We start from the raw sequence: 21,038 nt of genomic DNA on the forward strand, positions 1-21,038 counted from the left end.
GCTGTCCAGGGAGTAGTGTCTTGCAAACGTGTGCATCGAGGCCCACGTAGCCGCCTGGCAAATGTCCTGCAAGGGCACTCCTCGGCCCAAGGCAGTTATAGTCACTGTGGCCCGAGTGGAATGAGCCCTCAGCCCAACAGGGGGTTCCTTCTTCGCTAAGTAGTAACACGCCTGGATACACAAGATGATCCACCGGGAGATGGTCCGCTTGTGCACCGCTTTCCCTTCTTAGCGCCCACGTAACCAACAAAGAGTTGGTCATCCACCCGGAACTGGCGTGTGCGATCCAGATAGAACGAGAGCGCACGTTTTGGGTCCAGACGGTTGAGCCTCTCCCTCTCTTGAGGGATGCGGAGGCGGAAAGAAGGTGGGCAAGGTGATGGATTGCCCGATGTGGAAGGCCGTGACTACCTTGGGCAAGAAAGAGGGCCTTGTCCGCAACACAACCTTGTCCGGATGGACCGTAAGGAAAGGAGGTTTACAGGATAGAGCCTGGAGCTCACTCACTCTCCTGGCAGAGGTGATGGCTACCAGGAAGGCAGTCTTTAAAGTAAGAAGGCGGAGAGGACAGTTGTGAAGTGGCTCGAAGGGAGCGCACATCAGAAAAGAACCAAGTTCAAGTCCCACTGAGGCATCACAAAGGGCACCGGAGGGAACGTATGCGGGATGCCTTTCAAGAATCGATTACCAATAGGGGACTTGAACAAAGAAGGTTGATCAGGCAGCCTCAAAAAGGCTGAAAGAGCAGAAAGGTAGCCCTTGATAGTGCCCAGAGAAGAGCCCTGCTGGGCAAGAGAAAGAAGAACGAAGAACCTCAGAAAGAGGGGCAGAGAGAGAATCCACAGCCTTTGCTGTGCACCATGCCAAAAATCTGTTCCACCTGCAGGCATATACCGACTTTGTGGAGGGACGCCTGGCTGCCAAAATGATGTTACAGACTTAAGGAGGCAAGTCAAATGGCCTCAACTGGCGCCGCTCAATCTCCAAGCATGGAGGTGGAGACTGGACAGGTTCGGGTGTAGGACCGTCCCCTGCTGCTGCGACAGAAGGTCCTCCTGAAGAGGCAGACGATCCGGGGGATCGACTGACATACTGAGTAGCTCGGGATACCAGTATCTTCATGCCCATTCCGGAGCCGCAAGGATGACTTGTGCCCGGTCGCGCCTGATATTCTTCAGCACTCTGGGCAGCAGTGGTAAAGGCGGAAAGGCGTACAACAGACCGCAGCTCCACTCGCGACGAAAAGAGTCTCCGAGCGAGTGCAGCCTTGAAAATTCCAACGCGCAGATCTGAAGACATTGCGCGTTCTCTTCAGTGGCGAATAGATCTAACCAAGGCTCTCCCCATTGCTGAAGGAGACCGTGCGCCACGTCCGAGTTCAGACGCCATTCGTGATACATCATGCACTGGCGGCTGAGTTCGTCCGCCCTGGCGTTCAGAGAACCTGCCAGGTGTTGAACCACGAGGGTCACGCCCTGATGTTCCAGCCATTGCCAGAGACGCAGAGCCTCCTGGCAGAGGGTCCACGACCCCACACCGCCCTGTTTGTTGCAGTACCACATGGCAGTGGTGTTGTCCGTGAACACCTGCACTACACTCCCTCGGACAGAGGAGAGGAATGCCTTCAGTGCTAGACGAATCGCCCGCAGCTCCAAAAGGTTGATATGGAGCCGGGACTCTGCCGGAGACCAGAGGCCTCTGATCTCTGCCTCTCCCATGTGGCCTCCCCAGCCCTGGAGGGACGTGTCCGTCACAACTACGTGCTCCGGTTGGGGAAGGGAGAGGGATCTGCCACTGACCCAATCTTGGTCTGTGAGCCACCACTGCAGCTGTCTCGCAGTGCCCTCTGAGATCAGGACGTGGTCAGACAGGTTGCCCTGATGCTGGGCCCACTGAAACTTCAGGTCCCACTGCAGAGCCCGCATCCGCCAACGGGTGTGATGCACCAGAAGGATGCAGGAGGCCATCAGCCCCAGAAGCCGCAGAGTCAACCTGACCGAAACTCGGGATAAAGGCTGAAAGATTGTAACCAGAGCCTGTATATCCCAAACCCGCTGTTCGGGTGGGTAAACCCGAAACTGCCCAGAGTCAAGAACCGCTCAGAAGAAAAGGAGCTTCTGAGAGGGGCACAGGTGTGACTTCGGCACATTGATGGAGAACCCCAGCTGGTGCAAGAGGTCTGCCGTCTGGAGGAGGCTGACAACTGTCTGGGGCGAGCCCGCCTTCAACAACCAGTCGTCGAGGTAAGGAAAGACTGAAACCCCTAACCTGCGCAGATGAGATTCGACCACCGCCATCACCTTCGTGAACACCCGTGGGGCACTGGTAAGGCCGAAGGGGAGCACGGTAAACTGAAAGTGCTCGTGGCCTACCGTGAACCGCAGGTAACGCCGGTGGGCCGGCAGGACGGGGATATGGAAATAAGCGTCCTGCCAGTCCAATTCTACCATCCAGTCTCCTGGGTCCAGGGCAGCTAAGACCTGAGCCAGAGTCAGCATCTTGAACTTCGCCTTCCGGAGGAAGCCGTTGACGTTCCGTAGGTCTAAGATAGGGCGTAGGCCCCCTTTGCCCTTCTTGGCTACCAGAAAGTAGTGGGAGTAGCAACCACGTCCTACTTCTGGCCCAGGAACGCGCTCGATGGCCCCCTTGGCCAAGAGGGCCGAAACGTCCTCCTGCAGAAGCCGCAAATGATCCCCCGATACGCGGTGGTGTTGCGGTGGCATGGCTTAAGGGGTCGTCTCGAAGGGGAGGGAATAGCCCCTTCGGACGATCTGCAGCACCCACCTGTCCGAAGTGACAGTGCGCCCGTGAGAGTGGTGATGGCGAACCCTGCCCCCCACTGGCATCACATGGGCCGAAAAGCACGGACTAGGAGGGTTTTGAGGCCGATGCTGCGGGGGAGGGTGTGGACTGGCCTCGCCGTTGTCCCCGACCGCCTAGACGGCGATTTCCACGGCCGCCACTGCGCTGGATGTTAGCCTGCGGCGTCTGGCTGGCAGCACGTGTGGGAGCGCCCCTTCCTTGGCCACGAAAGGAGCGAAAGGCACCAGTTTGCTGGCGCGGGCCGATAGGTCCAAGGACTTGGCCGTAAGCCCTGGAGCCCTTAAAGCGCTCAAGCGCATGGTCTGCCTTGTCACCAAAAAGGCGACGGCCATCAAACGGCATGTCCATCAATGTGTTTTGGACATCGGCCGAAAAGTTGGCGGACCTCAACCAGGCGTGGCGTCTAATTGCCACCACAGTTGACATCGCTCTACCTAGTGAGTCAGTGGTATCCAGCCCACACCGGATAGAATATCTGGCTGCATCCCAGCCCTCCACAAGGGCTTGGCCGAGTTTGGCCCTTACCTCCAACAGACACTCTGGCAGCACTTCCGCAACCGTATCCCACAGAGAGTGGGTGTAGCGGCCCAAGAGGCATGCGGCGTTGGAAGACCGCAGTACCAGACTAAGGGAGTAGAAGACCTTTTTAAAGTACATCTCGTACCTCTTGGATTCCCTGTCCGGCGGAGCCGACGGGAATGTGGTCTGAAGTGGACGCCTGGATGACCAGGCTCTCGGGGGTGGGGTGGGGTGGGTGGACAGGAAAACTGGATCGCCCGGGGCCGGGCGGTGGCGTCTGGCCACGTTCCTATCTACGGGCGAACCCGTAGCGGGCCTGGTCCAAGTGCCCAAAAGAACGTCTGTCAAGGCCTTATGAAACGGCAGCAGAGGCTCTGTCGGGCATGACTGCGGTTTAATGACCTCAGTGAGGTTAGTCCTCACGGCCGCGCCTGGGAGCTCAAGGCCCAAGGCCTTGGCAGCCCTCATCAACACCACACTGTAGGTTGCCCCCTCCTCCGAAGTCACGGTAGGAGGCGAGACAAAACCAGTGTCTGGAGAGGTGTCCAGACCGCTGGCATCCCCAAGTTTACCTGTCCAGTCCTCTTGAGGCGGACACTCTCGGGTCAGAGGGTCCTCAGACCCCTCCCACTACTCATCACCCATATCCTGATAATCTGGGTTAACAATTGATGGGACCGGTTCATTGAAGTAAAACTCCCCAAGCGCCGTCGAGCGGCGCCGTCGAGCGGCGCCGGAACCGGAGGGAGGGAGGCATCGGGGACAGCGCCACCCAAGGACGGCGCCGGAGGTGACACCTGACGGACCGACGCCTTGGGGGGGGGGGGGGTTCGTAAGGTCCACCGGCGACTACCCAGATCCCGAAGCGGGTCCAGTGGGGTCCCGCGGCACCGGGCCCTGCGGCGTCGAAGCAGACTGGTCCGCTGGGCCCAAAGGCCCCGCGGAGCCCGTCAGAGGAGAGAGGGACCTCATGGCCATGAGGAAGCGCTCGATCTCGTCCGGCGTTGCGTCTCGCCCAGGGACCGGTGGGTGTGGAGCTGGACGCGGCGCCCGCGACTTCGACAGAGCCACGTGGGCGGTGTCACCGAAACCACCGGCCGCGTCGCGGGGAGTCAGAAGAGCGAGGACGCCTCTTCGACTTCCTGTGTTTCTTACCGGACGACGACTTCGACCCGGAGGAGTGGTGTCGGCTCTCGGAGCTGTGGTGGCTCCGACCCCGCAACCTGTCCCTCGACCTCCCGTGGGACCGGGACCTCTCGCGGCGTGGGACCGACTGCCGGAGTTTGAGTCGCCTGGGGACCGCTCCAGCCTGGCTTTCGAAGAGCGGGCCCGGCAGTCGGAGCAGGCCTTGTCGTCGTGGTCGACGCCTAGACAAAGTAGACACAGGTGGTGAGGATCCGTGACCGACACTGTGCGGTCGCAATCCTCGCAGTGCTTAAATCCATGCATCCCTATGGCACCGATCAGAGTCGTACGACGTCGAAAAGATGATCAAAATGATCCAAAAAGTTAGTCAAAAAGTGACTAGAAGTACTGCTTTTTCCAGATCTGCGCTTGCTGGCGCGGAAAAAAGAAGAACTGACGTCAGCACGCGGAGGCGGCGTCTAAGTACTCCGACAATGTCATCACGGCGCCCACGACGCCGACAACTGACGCGGAGCCGCAGACCACACCTACAGACACGCAAGGGTACTGCTACACAAAAGTTTCCGGATCCAGTCTGACGCCTGGGGATATTCTAAGGTAAGGAATCTATCACTAACGTGTCTCTTTCAGATACTTGGCGGCGATCTATGCACAGATATGAATTCAGCAGCCCACATGCCTCGAACAAGGGCATTTCACCCACTCCCTACTGCATGACTTCATCTGATTGATTCTACTGACCCAACACCTTGGGAGGTACTGCTCTGGTATCTATTCTAAACATGAGTAATCTGCAGTTAGAAATATCCATCTGTAGCGACAGGATAATTTGCCCTATTTAGATTAGTGATGACTAGTAGTCCACTGCCATCTCAGTATATTGCTATGAGTCACTTTGTAGGGTTTTCCTATTGGCTTTGGCATGATTCTGTGCCTTCTTTGCCTCTTTTCGAGACTAGAAGCCTAAAATAGAGAGCAGCCATCTTTGTCTTGCCTCTGCTGACTGAGGTGCTTGCAGGGTAAAGGTGATGTTTAGAGTTAAGCCTGTTATGTGCTAGAGAGAAGCCAGTGGAAACTGGTTCTTATCGAAGGAATGTGTTGGTCTCTTGGGTCCAGACGCAACATGCAAGTGTCCACTGCGGTAGCGCAGAGAGCCTTGGAGCTGGCACAGGAATTCGGTGGGAGGCAGCTTTCTGTTGGAAATTTCCATGAGTAGAGAGCACTCTATATTATCGAAGTGCAGAGAGGCAGAGCTGGCAGATGGATCTTGGAATGGTAGAAATCAGATGGCTTTTGGAGCTGAAGAGAACAGTCAGTTGGTCTTTGGAGTTGGAACTGTCAGCTGGAGCTGCCAGAATGTATTGAAGCATTTGCCAGTCAGATGGAAGAGTTGGAGCTGCCAGTTGGAGCTTTTGGAGCAGTTGAACCAGTGGAGTGAATTTAGCATGTTGGTGATGGTGCAGTAGGGAGAGAGTCCTGATTCCACCAGAGAGAGAGGAACAGACAGCAGATATTGGTCCGTTGGTGGTGGTGCCATGGTGATGGAGAGAGTCTTAATTCCACCAGAGGGGGACAGAGTTGGACCCTTCTTAAAAAAATCATTAATCAAAATTGGCATTTGGTGAGCAAGATAGATGATAACCTTCTAGAACCACCCCTGTTCGCTTTCAAGAAGGAAAACAACATAGCTAACCACATCGTCCGTGCGGCTTTGCCCACACCTAGACCGCCCACACTGAGACAAATGATGGGAATGCCACCAGTGACGGGCCATCACAAATGCGGCAGTTGCTTATGCTGTGCCTCCACAGTGGAAGGTTCCCTTTTCCAACATAATGGAATATCGTGGAGACACAATTCTTTCAGCAACTGTAAAAGTAAATATGTCGTTTATGGCATATTATGCCCTTGTCTACTTCTGTATATAGGCAAAACCAGTCAAGAAGTGCGGCAGCGCATTTCTCAACATAAATCCAGACTGAGACATAAAACCGAGAATGCACCATTGGTGCAACATTGGACACAACTTCAACATAACATCAGTGACCTCAAATGGACGGTGATATCACGGATTGAAAAAGATCCCCGTGGGGGGGACATGGATTTACAGTTATCCAAGAGAGAGGCATATCTCATTCTTAAATTCGACACCACTACATCCGGCTTGAATGAATTAAGTGAAATTTTCAAACTATGAAATTCTTCCTTTCATTCTTGATTATTCAGTACGTTAGCCCTGTATTCCATTCCGGGTTTTGGTTCCGTTCTCAAAAGCGCGCGACATAACCCTATATAGTTGAGTTAGCCACAACCGTTGGTTTGTGAGACGCATGCGCCAGAGAGTAGCACCCCTTACAACGCCAGTAGACCGCCGGCTGCCGGCTGACTGCACTAGTAAGTTAACGAACCGCCTTCTGCTCTTGTTCCCTTGGTGGTGCCACTAAAGTTTTCTAAAACTCTGCCTGCTTTTTTCAGGTCGGACTAAAGTTAAAATCCCCTGAACGTGTCAGAATTATCAATAGTAGAAAGCCTGATTGATATCCTAGGCGGTAAGCGCTTGTTGCTTATATATTTCTTCAGCCTATGGTAATCCCACCGTGCTCGATTACATCCTCTGTTTTATCCCTTTCGAAATAGGATTTTCCAGCTCCTTCAGATACTCGGAGCGTTTCCTTCCTTCCTTGTGAAGAATTTAGTAAATCTCCTCAAACGCGCCGCGCTGGATGAGCCCAGGTAATATTAGTTCGACAACCACACCTTACTCAAAAGGTGGAAAACCACACCTTACTCAAAAGGTGGAAAGCGAAGTGCAGTCGATAAACCGCTCCTTTCTCTCGGTTTAGAACGGACGACAAAATCCACCTTGATACTTCAAGGCCAACTCATACTATTGAAGGAACTTTGTCCTTTACGCCTCCGCCGGTTCTTTACGCAAGGACACCAGGCAAGTAGGATTGTCGATTATGTTCCAACCTCTCAATTACATCGAGTCACATAAGGTTAATCTAAAAACTTGCATTCTCATTTTAGACATCAAGACCTCTGTATCACCCCACGCTTCAGCTCTAAATCTGCTCAGTTTCCTTTGGTATGAAAAACACAAACACGGGGACTCACTTTGTCGGGTTTTCTAATGTTGAGTCTCTTGTTTACTTTAAAAACATTTGTGTCTTGTTGGTAATTTCTTTCCGTACTTCAAAAACACTTGTTTCTTGTTGGTAATTTGTTTCTTTCTTGTACGTTTGTTTTTTCCCCCTTTTTTATTCAGATACTACAGAAGGCCCTGAGAAGAATCCCTTACAAACCAGCGGGATTCGAAACGCGTAGGCCCCTAGCCACAACGTGTCTGCCAGAGCGACAAGAGTTGATTTGTTTTCCCTTGGTCGCTAGTACAATACTGTGTTTTATTATTTAGAAGTTTTTTTGTTTGTTAACTTGTATAGGATTGTACAATACACAACGATCTGTTCTGTTATCTGTTTTCGAAAAAAGGTCTTCGCAGACAGTGGCCTATTGTTTGATTTTGTAGTATATACTGGTGTACAGATTTTTAATCGCGCTGTATATTCCCCTTGTCCCTGAATGGTGTGATTGTGTTTTGAATGGATGTGATATGTATGAAACTCGGTATGATTGATGGTTTCCAAATCGCGATCTTAGCTTTTTGTGTCCTTTTGTAAATATGTCTCTGTGTAAATGAAAATATTGAACATTTTCTGCTTGGTTTAAATTTTGTTTAAAATAAAAAACTATTAAATAGTGCACCCCGTTCTTATTTTTTGAGTTCAGGTTTGGACATTGGTTGTTTAAATAGTATTCACATCAGCACTGGCAATTCTTTTTGTTCTTTTGATATTTTGGCTCAGCCTTGCTGATTAGAGCCCCCCCGTAGTTGTTTTCCACTAAAATAGAGAGCAGCCATCTTTGTCTTGCCTCTGCTGACTGAGGTGCTTGCAGGGTAAAGGTGATGTTTAGAGTTAAGCCTGTTATGTGCTAGAGAGAAGCCAGTGGAAACTGGTTCTTATCGAAGGAATGTGTTGGTCTCTTGGGTCCAGACGCAACATGCAAGTGTCCACTGCGGTAGCGCAGAGAGCCTTGGAGCTGGCACAGGAATTCGGTGGGAGGCAGCTTTCTGTTGGAAATTTCCATGAGTAGAGAGCACTCTATATTATCGAAGTGCAGAGAGGCAGAGCTGGCAGATGGATCTTGGAATGGTAGAAATCAGATGGCTTTTGGAGCTGAAGAGAACAGTCAGTTGGTCTTTGGAGTTGGAACTGTCAGCTGGAGCTGCCAGAATGTATTGAAGCATTTGCCAGTCAGATGGAAGAGTTGGAGCTGCCAGTTGGAGCTTTTGGAGCAGTTGAACCAGTGGAGTGAATTTAGCATGTTGGTGATGGTGCAGTAGGGAGAGAGTCCTGATTCCACCAGAGAGAGAGGAACAGACAGCAGATATTGGTCCGTTGGTGGTGGTGCCATGGTGATGGAGAGAGTCTTAATTCCACCAGAGGGGGACAGAGTTGGACCCTTCTTAATAGGGTGAGGTGTTCTTAAAATGTTTCTATTATATCTGTTCACAATTAATCACTTTTCTTTCAGCTATCTATTTGTATGCCACGATTAACCATCTTTACTTTTCAGTTCTTTATATAAATGTATGTGTTGATAATTGAATTCTATCATTGCGCTATATAGAGCATTAGTCATTTAGATCCTGGTCATTGTAATAAAGAGACCCCAGTCAAATTCTGTTTGTTTATGGTCTCAGAGAGAGTAAAGGGTTCCTTTTTAACCAGATGCTGATGTATAGAGGGCTGGGAGACACCCCCACTTGCGGGTAACTGTTGATAACTAGGTACACTACTCAGGATCAAAGATGGTTGCAAGACAGAACATATAATTGGCCCTTAGTTTCTGTGGAGGAAGGTCGGGCCCCTTTTTGCTGACAGAGATGGGTGATTCCTCTCTGGTGAAGGGAAATCGGCTCCTAAGCAGGAATGCCCAAATTGTTGATAGAGCTACCCCACATAGCATAGACAGTCGTGAGACTATAAAGATATCGTCTGGTGACGTTAAACATAAGATAAAGATAAAGTCGGGTGACTATAAAGATAAAGTCTTACGGGACTATAAATATAGCGTAAAGTGAGGTAACTATAGGATAAGATATGGAATCCATTAGATGTTAGTGGTATCTTTGATTGTACAGGCTTGTAAATAGCTTCTTTTCACTTTGTCAGGTGAGTATTCTAGATATCTTGTAAATAGTGGCCTGAGAAGAGTGTCGTTACGTGACGGCTGGGTTAGCCACGGTTGGTGAGCTGCCTGTCCTAAAAATCCGGTCGTTACACCATCAAAAGAACAAATTACTTACCTGATGGATACTTCGAACCGCAGATTACTCATTTTGTGAATACGCCCAGGCCACAGTCAGGTTCCGCAGAATTCCCTTAATTCCTCGCTGGTGGTGCTGTATCTAATCCGTCATGCACCAACATAGTTCAATCCGTCATGCACCAACATAGTTCTCACTGTAGGAAGGTGGATATCTGACTATGGTTGCCCCCAACATTTTGCCTGGTGTTTAGCTGGTTTTTCGACTTAGTTGACATGGGGCCCTGCTATTCAGGACCCCAGGCCCACTGCTCTCTCTGTAAAATAGATTCCATGTACTATAGGTACATATCTAATTGGATACTGTGTCACCATATCAGCCCCTGTACAGTGTACCTTAGGTACCCAGGGCATAGGTGCACCCAGGGCCTACCAGGGGCTGCAGCATATATTATGCCACCCCTGGCTGGCCATCCAAATCTGACACCACTGGCTGATCAACCAGCTGGGGCAAGGTGGTGTAAACACCCTTTGCTTTAGATCTAGTGTAGGAAGGTAGATACCCGACTATGGTTACCCCCGACTTTTTGCCTGGTGTTTTGCTGGTTTTCCGACTTAGTTGACCTGGGGCCCTGCCAATCAGGACCCCAGGCCTACTGCTCTCTCTCTAAAATGGATTCCATGTACCTTAGGTACATTTCCAATTGGTACTGGGCCACCCTGTCAGACCCTGTCACTCAGGGCATCGGTGTACCCAGGGCCTACCGGGGGCTGAAGCATGTATTATGCCACCCTGGATGGCCATCTAAATCTGACACAACTGGCTGCACGACAGCTGGGGCAAGGTGGCGTACTCGCCCTTTGCTTTAGGTATAGTATCCCTATATCTAACCCTAAAATGGACACCCGAGTTCCTATCAGTCACTCCTATGGCAGGCCTTGACAATCCTGAAGGCAGAGTGCGTGGAATCGTGTGAATTGGGCTCTGGCACGAGCAGAGCCCGGTTGCAGCTTGCGGAACCAAGACCCAATGGCTGTTCCATGATAACGCGTACCATATTAGTAACTTCGGTGTCGCGTTATCAAGACATGTCGAGTAAGGTGTCATACGAATCGGGATGCTGACCCCTCACCAATGCTGGCGACGAGGTTAGCATTCCGCCCTTCTAGAGGGACACGACATGTACGTAACTGTGAACCCCGGTTAAAGTTAACTGAAGCCTCAGCTCCACAAAATGGATGCTGCCACCACAGACACGAGTCTGACCTCCTGCTGCTGGGAGTCCTTCCAGCGAGGAGAGCTTGGACAAAGGGTTTCCTGTCCGGGGCGGTGTTCGCACCATCCCAGACAGGGTTTTGTGTATCCGGGGTAGGCAGGGCTTTACAAGAAGGTGACTGCGGAGTGGCACCCCGGTGCTCACTACGCAACTGCCGGCTAGAACCAGTTCCAGGGGCGCCCAGCCCCTGACCTGGGGAAAGTCCGGCAGGGGAGAGGGGTGTAGCTACCCCCCTTCCTGGTCCCACCCCTAGGGCAGGACCTAGTCGTGTACCCACCCCTTTCTTTAGGATAAAGGCAGGAGCGGGGACCCTTCCAAATTAGATCATCTTTGAATCAAGAATACTTTCTACGAAAGGAACTCTCGACTCTTCTCAAGATTTCTCGCTTGTGGCTAAGGAGTAGTCACCCTGCATCCGCAGGCACCATCTAAGAACTCTGCGGTTTGCTGTAAGTCCTTCCTCAGGAATCAGACTGCCCAGCTCGACGAGAACCGGCTTCCCTGGCACCTCTGACCTCTACCCACATCGTCAGCTCAGCTGAGAACCGTGGGTGCGACGAGACCGAGGGACCGGCCATCATCAAGACCTGCACGATTTCTTAATCAGCACGACCACCGAGGGATCCTCTGGTGAGTGCTCTGGGGTCCGAGAAGCCCCGACCCTGAGCAGCTCCAGCACCGAAGTGCAGCCTCCCAGCATCTCCACGATCTGCGTGGGGCCCTTCTGCTCTTTGCTGTTCAGCACGTTGTCCGGTCACTAGCCGCTGGCTTGTGACCCTCTCGACGACATCCGACAACCAACGCTGCTGGTCTGGTTGCTCCAGACTGGCCTTTGCTCCCTTCTGCGAGAGGAGCACCCCGGACCCTCCTGGTCCACTCAAGACGCCATTTTAGGCCCACCACGTGGCCCTGAAATTTGCCAAGGCTTGTTGCCCCAATCCTGGGCCCAGCGACGCCGACAGCATCAACCTTCGTGGGACAGCTCGCACCTCCATCCTGGTCGCCGACAACGCCTCCTGGTCCGTGAGACTGGAGAGCCTAGCGTCGCCCACTCACCTAGTCGAGGTGACGATCATACGGTGCCCTCCTGGTACCCTCCGACTACTGGCTAGTAGTACGAACTTGGTCCCCTCTGCTTTCAGGTGTCATCCATCTCTGATCCAGGCTTGGATCTCTACGAACTATTTCCACTGGTCGCCGGCCAGCAACTCCTTCCTTCCGGCTCCTGGCTCGTCAGCGAAGACTCCCGACGTCTGTAAAGACTTGTGCAGCTGCAGCCCTTGGGGCTAGGTAACTTCGGCATTTCGGTGCCCGCATAGCCTTCTTATTTAAGGGTCCCGAGTCCCTATAGCTTCCGACTTGCCTTATCGGGTCCGCCCGAGACCACTAAACTTACCGTGCCCTCGGGCACTTGTATTGATTGTGCACTTGAAGTATTTTCCTAAGAGTTTCGTTGTGTGCTTAGTACCCTGTCCTCATAAAGAGTACAGGGCTGTTGTGATTCTAATAAATACACTGTTTATTTTCATAACACTTGTGTGGTGTCCTTTCACTTGGTGTTCAAGGGGTATGTGATGGTATAACAGCTGGCCCTCTAGAGTTTAGCCCGAAGACTGCTCGTATCTACGCTACTAGGATAGCTGGTCTAAGGTTGACTTACAACCAATCACCATAAGGGTCGTTTGGACCGATGCATAGTGATCGCTAGAATAGTGAACACTGCATATCGGGCCAACTTCTCACATATAGTATCTCTATATCTAACCCTAAAATGGACACATATACTCCTGTAAGTCACTCCCATCGCAGGCCTTAACAATCCTAGAGGCAGAGTGCTTGGAATTATGTGAGATAGTGCTCTGGCATGAGCTGAGCCTGTCTACAGCTTTCAGAACCAAGTCCTTTAGCTGTTTCCATGATAACGCTATACCCTATACTCTTAAGTGCATTATAATCCTCGCGGTTATTGCCAACTTTGGCATAGCATTATCAAAACATGTCGAGTAAGGCGTCATACGAATTGGAATACTACCCCCTCGCTAATTCTGGCGACAGGGGTAGCATTCCACCCTTCTAGAGGGACACGACATGTACCTAACTGAACCCCGGTTAAAGTGAACCCGAGCCTCAGCATCACAAAATGGATGCTGCCACCACAGACAAGTCTGACCTCCTGCTGCTGGGAGTCCTTCCAGCGAGGGAGACTTGGACAAAGGGTTTCCTGCCTTGGGAGGTGCTAGCACCACCCCAGACAGGATTTTGTGTATTGGGTAGGACAGGGCTGAAAGGAATGAGACATGCCTGGGGCACACAAGGTGTCCCTGTGCATACACCGGTCTAAACCAGTTCGTGGGGCTCTCCAGCCCCAGCTCTGGTGCAAGACCGGACAAAGGATAGGGGGTGTAACCACCCCCCCTTCCTGGTCCCACCCATAGGAGGGACCTAGTGATAGTACAGCCCCCTTTAGCAGGATAAAGGTAGGAGCTGGCCCATTCCGAGTTAGATTAATCCTGAATCGAAACTCTACAAGAAACTCTGGACTTCGACTTTCTGCCAAGAAGACTGAAGAAATCTCCCTTCTGGGCAAGGAGTGTCCACCCTGCACAAGCAGGCACCATCAGCGTCCAGCGGCTTCCCTTTGTCGTATTCCCTCGAGGATCCAGACTTCAGAGCCCGACGAGACCCGGATTCCCAGACCTCTCCGACCTCTACCTACATCTGCAGCACAGCTGAGATCCGTGGGTGCGACGAGACACGCGGGACCGGCCATCTTGAAAGAAGCAGCACTTCGCTCCAGCACGACTTCTGAGGTAACCTCGTCCAAGTGCTTTGGGGACTGAGAAGCCCCGACCCCAAGCAGCTCCTGCACCGAAGACCAGCCCTCCAGCATCCACGAGATCTGCGTGGGGCCCTTCTGCCTGTTTGCTGCTCGACGCGTTGTCTGGTCACTTGCCGGCTGGCTAGTGACCTCCTAGACGACGAACCTTGAAATCCAATCTGCTGGTCTGGGTGCTCCAGACTGGCCCTGGCTTCCCTGTGAAGGAGAAGCACCCCGGACCCTCCTGGTCCACTCCAGACGCCGTTCCCACTCAGCGCGTGGGTTGCCTTTGACAAGGGCAGTTGACTGCAAATCCGGATCAGACACCGCCGACAGCGAGAGCCTGCGTGGGACAGCTAGTGCCTCCATCCTGGTCGTCGAAGAAACCACCTGGTCCACGTGGCTGCAGAGTCAAGCGTCCACTCTTCACCTGATCGCGACGACGACATCTGGTTCCACTCCTGGTTCCACTCCAGTCACTGGCTAGTGACTTTGAACATTGTCCCCTCTGCTTTCAGGTTCTCCTCTTCACTGATCCACCCTTGAATCACACCGGACATCTTCCTCCTGGTCGCCTGCAGCATCTTTTCTTCCAGGCTCCATAGACTTCAACGCCGGAACCCGACACGACTTCGCACCTATGCACCCGCAGCCTGTGGGTGAGGTAACCAGCGCATTTCGGTGCTCAAGGGTAGTTGGACTCTCCTAGTGGCCAGTTCCACAGTAGTTTCAGTCCTACATAGTCAGGATTATCCGTACTCACCTTTTACTTGAACTGTACTGTCCATAGACACTGTTACGCATCTCGCGTGTGAGTTCACACTCTGCACACGCGTTCCGTGGGCCTCCTATTACTTACCTAGAGTTAGGGTAGTGTGGTCCCAGCGATCCTACAGCCTCTGGACAGCTCCATTCCTTCTATCGACTTTCACATTCCACTTACTTAGTATATGGTTTGTTGTGCCCCTAGGGCAACATCGTAATTGTGCAACTTAAACGTATTTTTCCCAAGAGTCTTGTCATGTGCTTAGCCCTCTGATCTCATAAAGAGTTCAGAGGTGGTTGTTAGTTAATAAATATCTTGTTTATTTTCATAACTACCTGTGTGGTGTCCTTTCATTTGGTATTCAAGGGGTTATATGTGGTAAAACAGCTGGCTTCACATGCCAAAAGAGTTTAGCCTAAGACTGCTTTGTCCATGCTACCATTTGGATAGCTGGTCTATAAGGTTGACTTTACAACCAATCACCATAAGGGTTGTTTGGACTGATACAAGGTGATTACTAGAACTAGTGAGCATCATATATCAGGCCAACTTCTCACACTCACCATAAGGATTGCCAGAAACAGATGTTTGCGTCAGACCAGCCATAAGGTCTGTCGTTTGTTTAGGCTCCAAGCATGATTTAAAGTCATGTAACAAGTGCACGAAGAACCCGAAGGCCATTCCAGACCGCAAAGCAAAACTCTACATCACAGAACTCTGTCAGAACATTAGAAGTCCTGGTCAAAATAGAGGACGCAGATTCCCTCTTGCTCACTGGGATGTTCAACCTCGAGGTCTCACTTTTCTAGCAAGTCCAAAACCACCACATGAATTTAAATCATGGCTCCTCCTTGTCCCTCCAGTCCCACCATGAGGAGTTGTGCGAGACCCCGGATACTGCCAAGGCGCAAACATGATTTCCGTCTCTCCAGGCCATTGGCGACATCACAACTACTCTACAAAATTGGAGGTGTGCTGCAACCACCTCCATCACTTTCATGAACTGTCAGACATTTGCTTGCAGCAGTTTCTACAAGGTTTAAACCCTGTTTTAGGAGGCTACATGGTTCCTTGCATATTGGACTAAAGAAACGTTCTGAGAAAAAACCTGGTCAACTGGCGAGAAAGAACTGGGCACCAGCTCATGATCACCGTATGAAGGTGCAAAAAGACAGTAAGTGATAACACACAGGGGTGGTGCATATTTACGGCTTGACCATTACCTCCAGGGCGAACTTAATTGATATACTTATTGATATAAATACAGGAATGTTGTTTTAAAACGTCTGGATCAAGTCTGGCACCTCAGAGTATTCTAAAGTTCAAGAATCTTTAGTTAGAAGAATCCATCAGAACTTAAGGGCAGAACCAGTCATAACTAGCTTCATTTGCAAGACAACAACTTACTCCAATTGATGAAACACATCCATAATATCTGCTTTATCCATCTTCACCCACTGCATTTACAAATTAAGAAGTTACCTTTGGTAGCACTCCTTCTGGAGGATACTTTCTCTACCAACAGATCCTCAGGATCCAGACTAGATATGTAAACTCAAAAGCAGAGGTCCTGCATGCCAATATGTGGCATTGTGCGACTCCACGCCAACTCCATTCTACTTGGGAAGTGAAGAGCAGAGCCACATAGCAGTGCACCTATGCATGCTGATGTCAGTTTATTTCATATGCTTGTCTGTACACTCAGAGGCAGAGCCTATCAGCAAATTGGAAGGACAAGGATTAACTCCTTGTGAGAATCGAAATAAGACTTGAAGGCACGGTTACACCCTTGCGCCTTCTCTAGAGAACTAGAATGGTAGGAAGAGGCAGAGTCACACCTGGACTTCAGTTTCTTTTAGGACTTACTCGAAGACTTTGACCTTGTAGATGATCTGCCAGGATTTGTTGGGATCTGTGCTTGAAGAAGGAAGTGAAACATTCGAGATCAGGACCATTGAGGCCAACCCGAACTTTGAGGGTATCGAGTAGAGCAGAGTGGTTGACCGTATCGAAGACAGCAGAAAGGTCAAGAAGGATAGAAGGGAAGCCTCACCCTTTGTCGAGGGAGTGATCGATATCATGAACGATGTTGAGCATTGCAGTTTCAGTGCTACAACCCTTTCGGAAGCCTGACTAATACATCCAGAAGGCAAAAAGGAGTCAATCTGTGTCTAGTTGGAGCAGGATGCATTTTTCGAGGGCTTTGGAAAGAAGAGGTAGATTAGAGATGGGGCGTAGATTGTTACGGTCGTTCGGGTCAGCTGTAGCTTTTTGGAGGATGGGAGAGATTTGGCCAAACTGGAGGGAAACAGGGACACAACCCGTGGCCAGGTAGGAGTTTATGATGGTAGTCTAATAAGGAGTGATGATCTGCTTTAAGTCTTGAACGAGGTTGGCAGGAAGTGGGTCCATGGTATGAGAGGAGGGTTTGCGCTTCGTGATGATGTGGAGTACTTCTAGCTCGGAAACTGGGCTAAAATTAAGCCAAGATGCATTGTTTGTGGGCTGTGGGCTAGGGGGGAAAAATCCTGGGGGTGACCGGGAGATGAGCAGGATCTGGAGGGGGCGAAGGAGAGAAAGGCAGCCAGGGTGAGAGGACAAGGAGGGGGGGAGACACTGTTGAGGCGGGGTGGGGGTAGTTAAAGCAAAGGATGCATTAATCTTGGCAATTTTCTCAGTAAAGAAATTCGCAATTTCTTCACAATTTTCGCTGGTAGCAGTCAACTTGGGGGTGGCAGAAGCAGATTGTTTTTTGATAATGTTGAATAATTCCCTGGGTCTATTCTTGGCTTGATCAAGTTGAGCGCAGAAGGAGGCCTTTTCACTAAGGATGTGTTTTTTGTAATTACTTCTAGAGGATCTGAGGAGGGCGAGGTTAGAGGGAGAGGGGTTTGTCTACTGGAGCGCTCAGACATTCTAAGTGCACGTCTCTTCTTGTTGAGCTCAGCATTAAACCAGGATTTGGAGGGAATGTTTTTTTGCAGTTTTAATTTGGCTGGTGCAATTTGGTCATGGACCTCTATGATTGTTTTGTTGTAGTGTTCAGAGATATAGTTAGCATTTTGTGAGGGAGGAGAAAGTTGAAGTTTAGCCTCTAATTCGCCTGGGGGAATAAGGTGACGGTATCTGGTAATTTCCTAAGGTTTTTGGGGGGAGTAGTAAAGCTGTTGATCATGAAGAGGATGAGGTGATGGTCCGACCAATCAATGAGGACAATGTGCAAGAGGGAGGCTAAATCTTTGCTAGTGATGGCATCTAGTGTAGCTCCTTTGTGGTGTGTAGGAGAATGGCAAAGTTGGATCGAGTCGGTAACATCAAGGAGGTCATTGATGGTTAAAACCGTTGGGTCATTTTTATTGTTTTAGTGAATGTTGAGGAAGATGTTATTGGAGTAGGAAATCGAGGTTTGGGAAAGTAGATAAGAGTTCATCTACAAAGGGCAGAGGGTCACCAGGGGGATGATAAATATTATGTAGCCGAATAGGGGGGTAGGTGGGGCTGAACTTTAAGTTCAGCTACCAGGTATTCGAAAGTGGTTTGACCGGAGTTCTTAACAAGTGGGAGATCATCTTTATAAATGATGGCTAGGCCCCCCCGATTTTGTCAAGCCTATCTTTTCTGAGGATAGAGTAACCAGGGGGGAGAGCATGTCAAGAATAGATTAGGAGTGAGCCTTTAGCCAGATTTCCATAAGAAAGGCGATGTCAATGGCTTCACTGAGGATAGTTTCCGAGATTTCAGTTGCATGAAGTGCAGCCGATCGACAGTTGATGAGCATGCAGTTAAGGGGTTTGGGGTTGATAACCGGAGTAGATTCAGAGTGGACAGTGGTGAGTTGCGGGGGAGGCCTAGGCGAGCGAAGGGAGATGAGGGTGCGGCTTATCCCCAGGATCACAGGGATAGTGGAGTGAGGAATAGGAGGATCCGTAGTCACAGTGAGTGGTGGAGGGGGCCTGGGCGCGCCAGCAGCGGTAGGGAGGAGGTTTATCCCTAGGGTCGTCAGAAAAGTGGGAAGCGGCATGTGTGATTCACCAGTCAAAGGGTTTGGGGGTAGGAATTATTTAGGACCCCTGGGTCCAGGGAGGAAGGGTGGGTCAGCGTTCGAGGGATGGGAAGGCAGTTACGGGGGGGTCCATCATAAAGGAAGTCATAAGGAGTGGTGCCTCTTTGATGCGGGTGAGAAATGTTGAAAAGAGTGTCACCGTGGGGGAAAAGGAGGAAAGAGGGGTAAAAGGGATGAGATTGGGGTTTGGGTGAGAGCTACAGAGGAGGTGGAAAGGTTGGAGGTCAGTGAGGAAAGGGGGAGAGGGTTTGGTTGACTAGATAAGATGAGGAAGAGTCAAGCGAGGGAGCGGGTGTAGTAGTAGCTGTGGGATCCAAGGACTGGGATTGGGAGACTTCAAAGATATCAGAGGATTCAAGGGGAGGTGGGGTTGGAGTCAGAAGCAGAGTCGTTGTGAGGTCTTCATGTGTATGTGCGGCTGCAGAAGAATGAGTAGGTGAAGAAAGTAGATCGTATAGGTTGAAGTGGTGTTCGAAGATGGTGAGGTGGTTTTCTGAGGCTTGAATGAGGATATTTCCTGATTTGAAGATGGAGATGTCAATTTCTCCAGTGAAAGTGGGGGATGGAGTGGTGGATAGCTTCAGGCCATGTGGTATTTTGATAGATTTCTTTATGGGTAAGTGGCGGAGGAAGCTACTCCATTTAGAGGGGCGTCTGGAGTAGAGGATGTACTTGGTTTTAACAATGGATGTAAGGCTTAGGTAATGGTCTACAAATAAGGTTTCTTGGTGACTGATTCGGTTATATCCAGTACAACTCGCACACAAAACCAACCCACCCACACAAGCAAACCCTACATTAACCTTAGTGGAATGGGCAATGGATTGTTGCCAATGCAATAGAAACCAAGGGAATGTTCTACAAAATGAAAAGGACAGACCTATGAGCAATGTTCCTTGCATGTTGGTGAGGCGTGCTCGGATTTCCATTCTTTCACATATCCTGACTGGGGATTACCAACTGTGGGGGTTTAGGAAGAGCACTACGTTCATTTATTAGCCACTCGCTTCCGATTGTTCCTATACTGTTTTCTCTAATCCCACACTAGATTCAACACTTGATGAACTTTGGCATTTCACTTTCTTTGCATATTTCCGAAACACATTAGATTTTGATGCTATTCTGAAATAGCAGTGGCTACCCTCATTCTTTGCACAATTTTTACCACCAAACTCAAAGGACACAAAAGAATTTGTCATGAGGCAACCGTGGAATACAATTTTGCAATGAAATCAAAATTACAGTACGAAGAACTCACTTTTAGCTGCTGATGGTCCACGTAAAAAGCAGGAATGGGTTCTGACAAAATCTGCATAGCTTTTTCAACGTTGATTAGGTGCTGCTGTTCAACTAAAGAATGCCTGGCCCGCGTCATGCGTAGTACACCAAGGTCTACATAAAACAAACAAGTTGAACATTTCATGGCGATGTGATTTTTTTTTAAACATTCTCACTGCAAGCATGGTTATGTGCATCAATAAAAATGGTTGAGCAGCATTATTCACATATTTACACCAAAAACCCAAATGTTTGCGTAAATTTCTCTCTTGCCACATGATAGTACCTTCATGGGCTAGACAATTGCTGATACTTGCGATTCTTTATAGCATACTCAATGTTTTAGAGAACTTCAAAAAATGAGACTTGCTTCGCTACCTGGTGTGTTCTAGTACTCATCTGCAGGGTAACTAGGATCTCCGGGGATTTATCCTCACAAGATCTTCAGCAATCCAATTACACTAGGTCTGATTAACAGTGCTCCAAAAGGGCTGAGCTTCTCTTGATCATGTGAAAGTCTATAGCGTACTCAATGGGTGCTTAACAGTGCTTTCCACGGTTGTGTGTTCGGTTGCCCTTGAACAGCAGCATATTGTAGATTCACTGGTTTCTAAACACTCCTAAAGACGGAAACATCCATATGAAGGATATCTATTCTTACACTTTTCAAGGCTTCATTCTTATATGCAGAGACATTGCTGCACCATGTTTATATGCATTTCCAAACATAGCCCAACATCTTCCAAACAGGTCAACTAAAACCCTTTTCAACCAGACACTCTAAAATGATGCAGAGAAATCCAATGCAAATCGGAGCATTTAGTGATTTGGGGGCGATGCATGGTGGCGGCATGGGGTTTATGAAAGTGTACAGTATTTGTTCTGTGCACCTTCCAATTACCAGGTGAGCGAAATCATAAGCCACAATGTTTTTAGAAGAATTGCATACCTGGAGGGTCAGAGGGAATTCCCATACTCTCAAAGATCATTAATTTATGGGTGTGAAGCCTTTTCTGT

At 50.0% G+C, this 21,038-nt stretch overlaps 1 protein-coding gene across 1 annotated transcript in view; it reads right to left on the reverse strand.

Annotated features, from left to right (window-relative positions):
- ATAD2 (ATPase family AAA domain containing 2) overlaps positions 1-21,038 on the reverse strand; it is a 315,004-nt gene that overhangs the window by 30,310 nt on the left and 263,656 nt on the right. Inside the window, exon 26 of the mRNA XM_086966184.1 lies at positions 20,002-20,135. Coding sequence (XP_086822310.1) covers positions 20,002-20,135 — 134 coding nt within the window. The remainder of the gene's footprint in view (positions 1-20,001; positions 20,136-21,038) is intronic.

Source organism: Lissotriton vulgaris, chromosome 4_1 (genome assembly GCF_964263255.1).
Source record: "Lissotriton vulgaris chromosome 4_1, aLisVul1.2, whole genome shotgun sequence".
NCBI lineage: Eukaryota > Metazoa > Chordata > Amphibia > Caudata > Salamandridae > Lissotriton > Lissotriton vulgaris.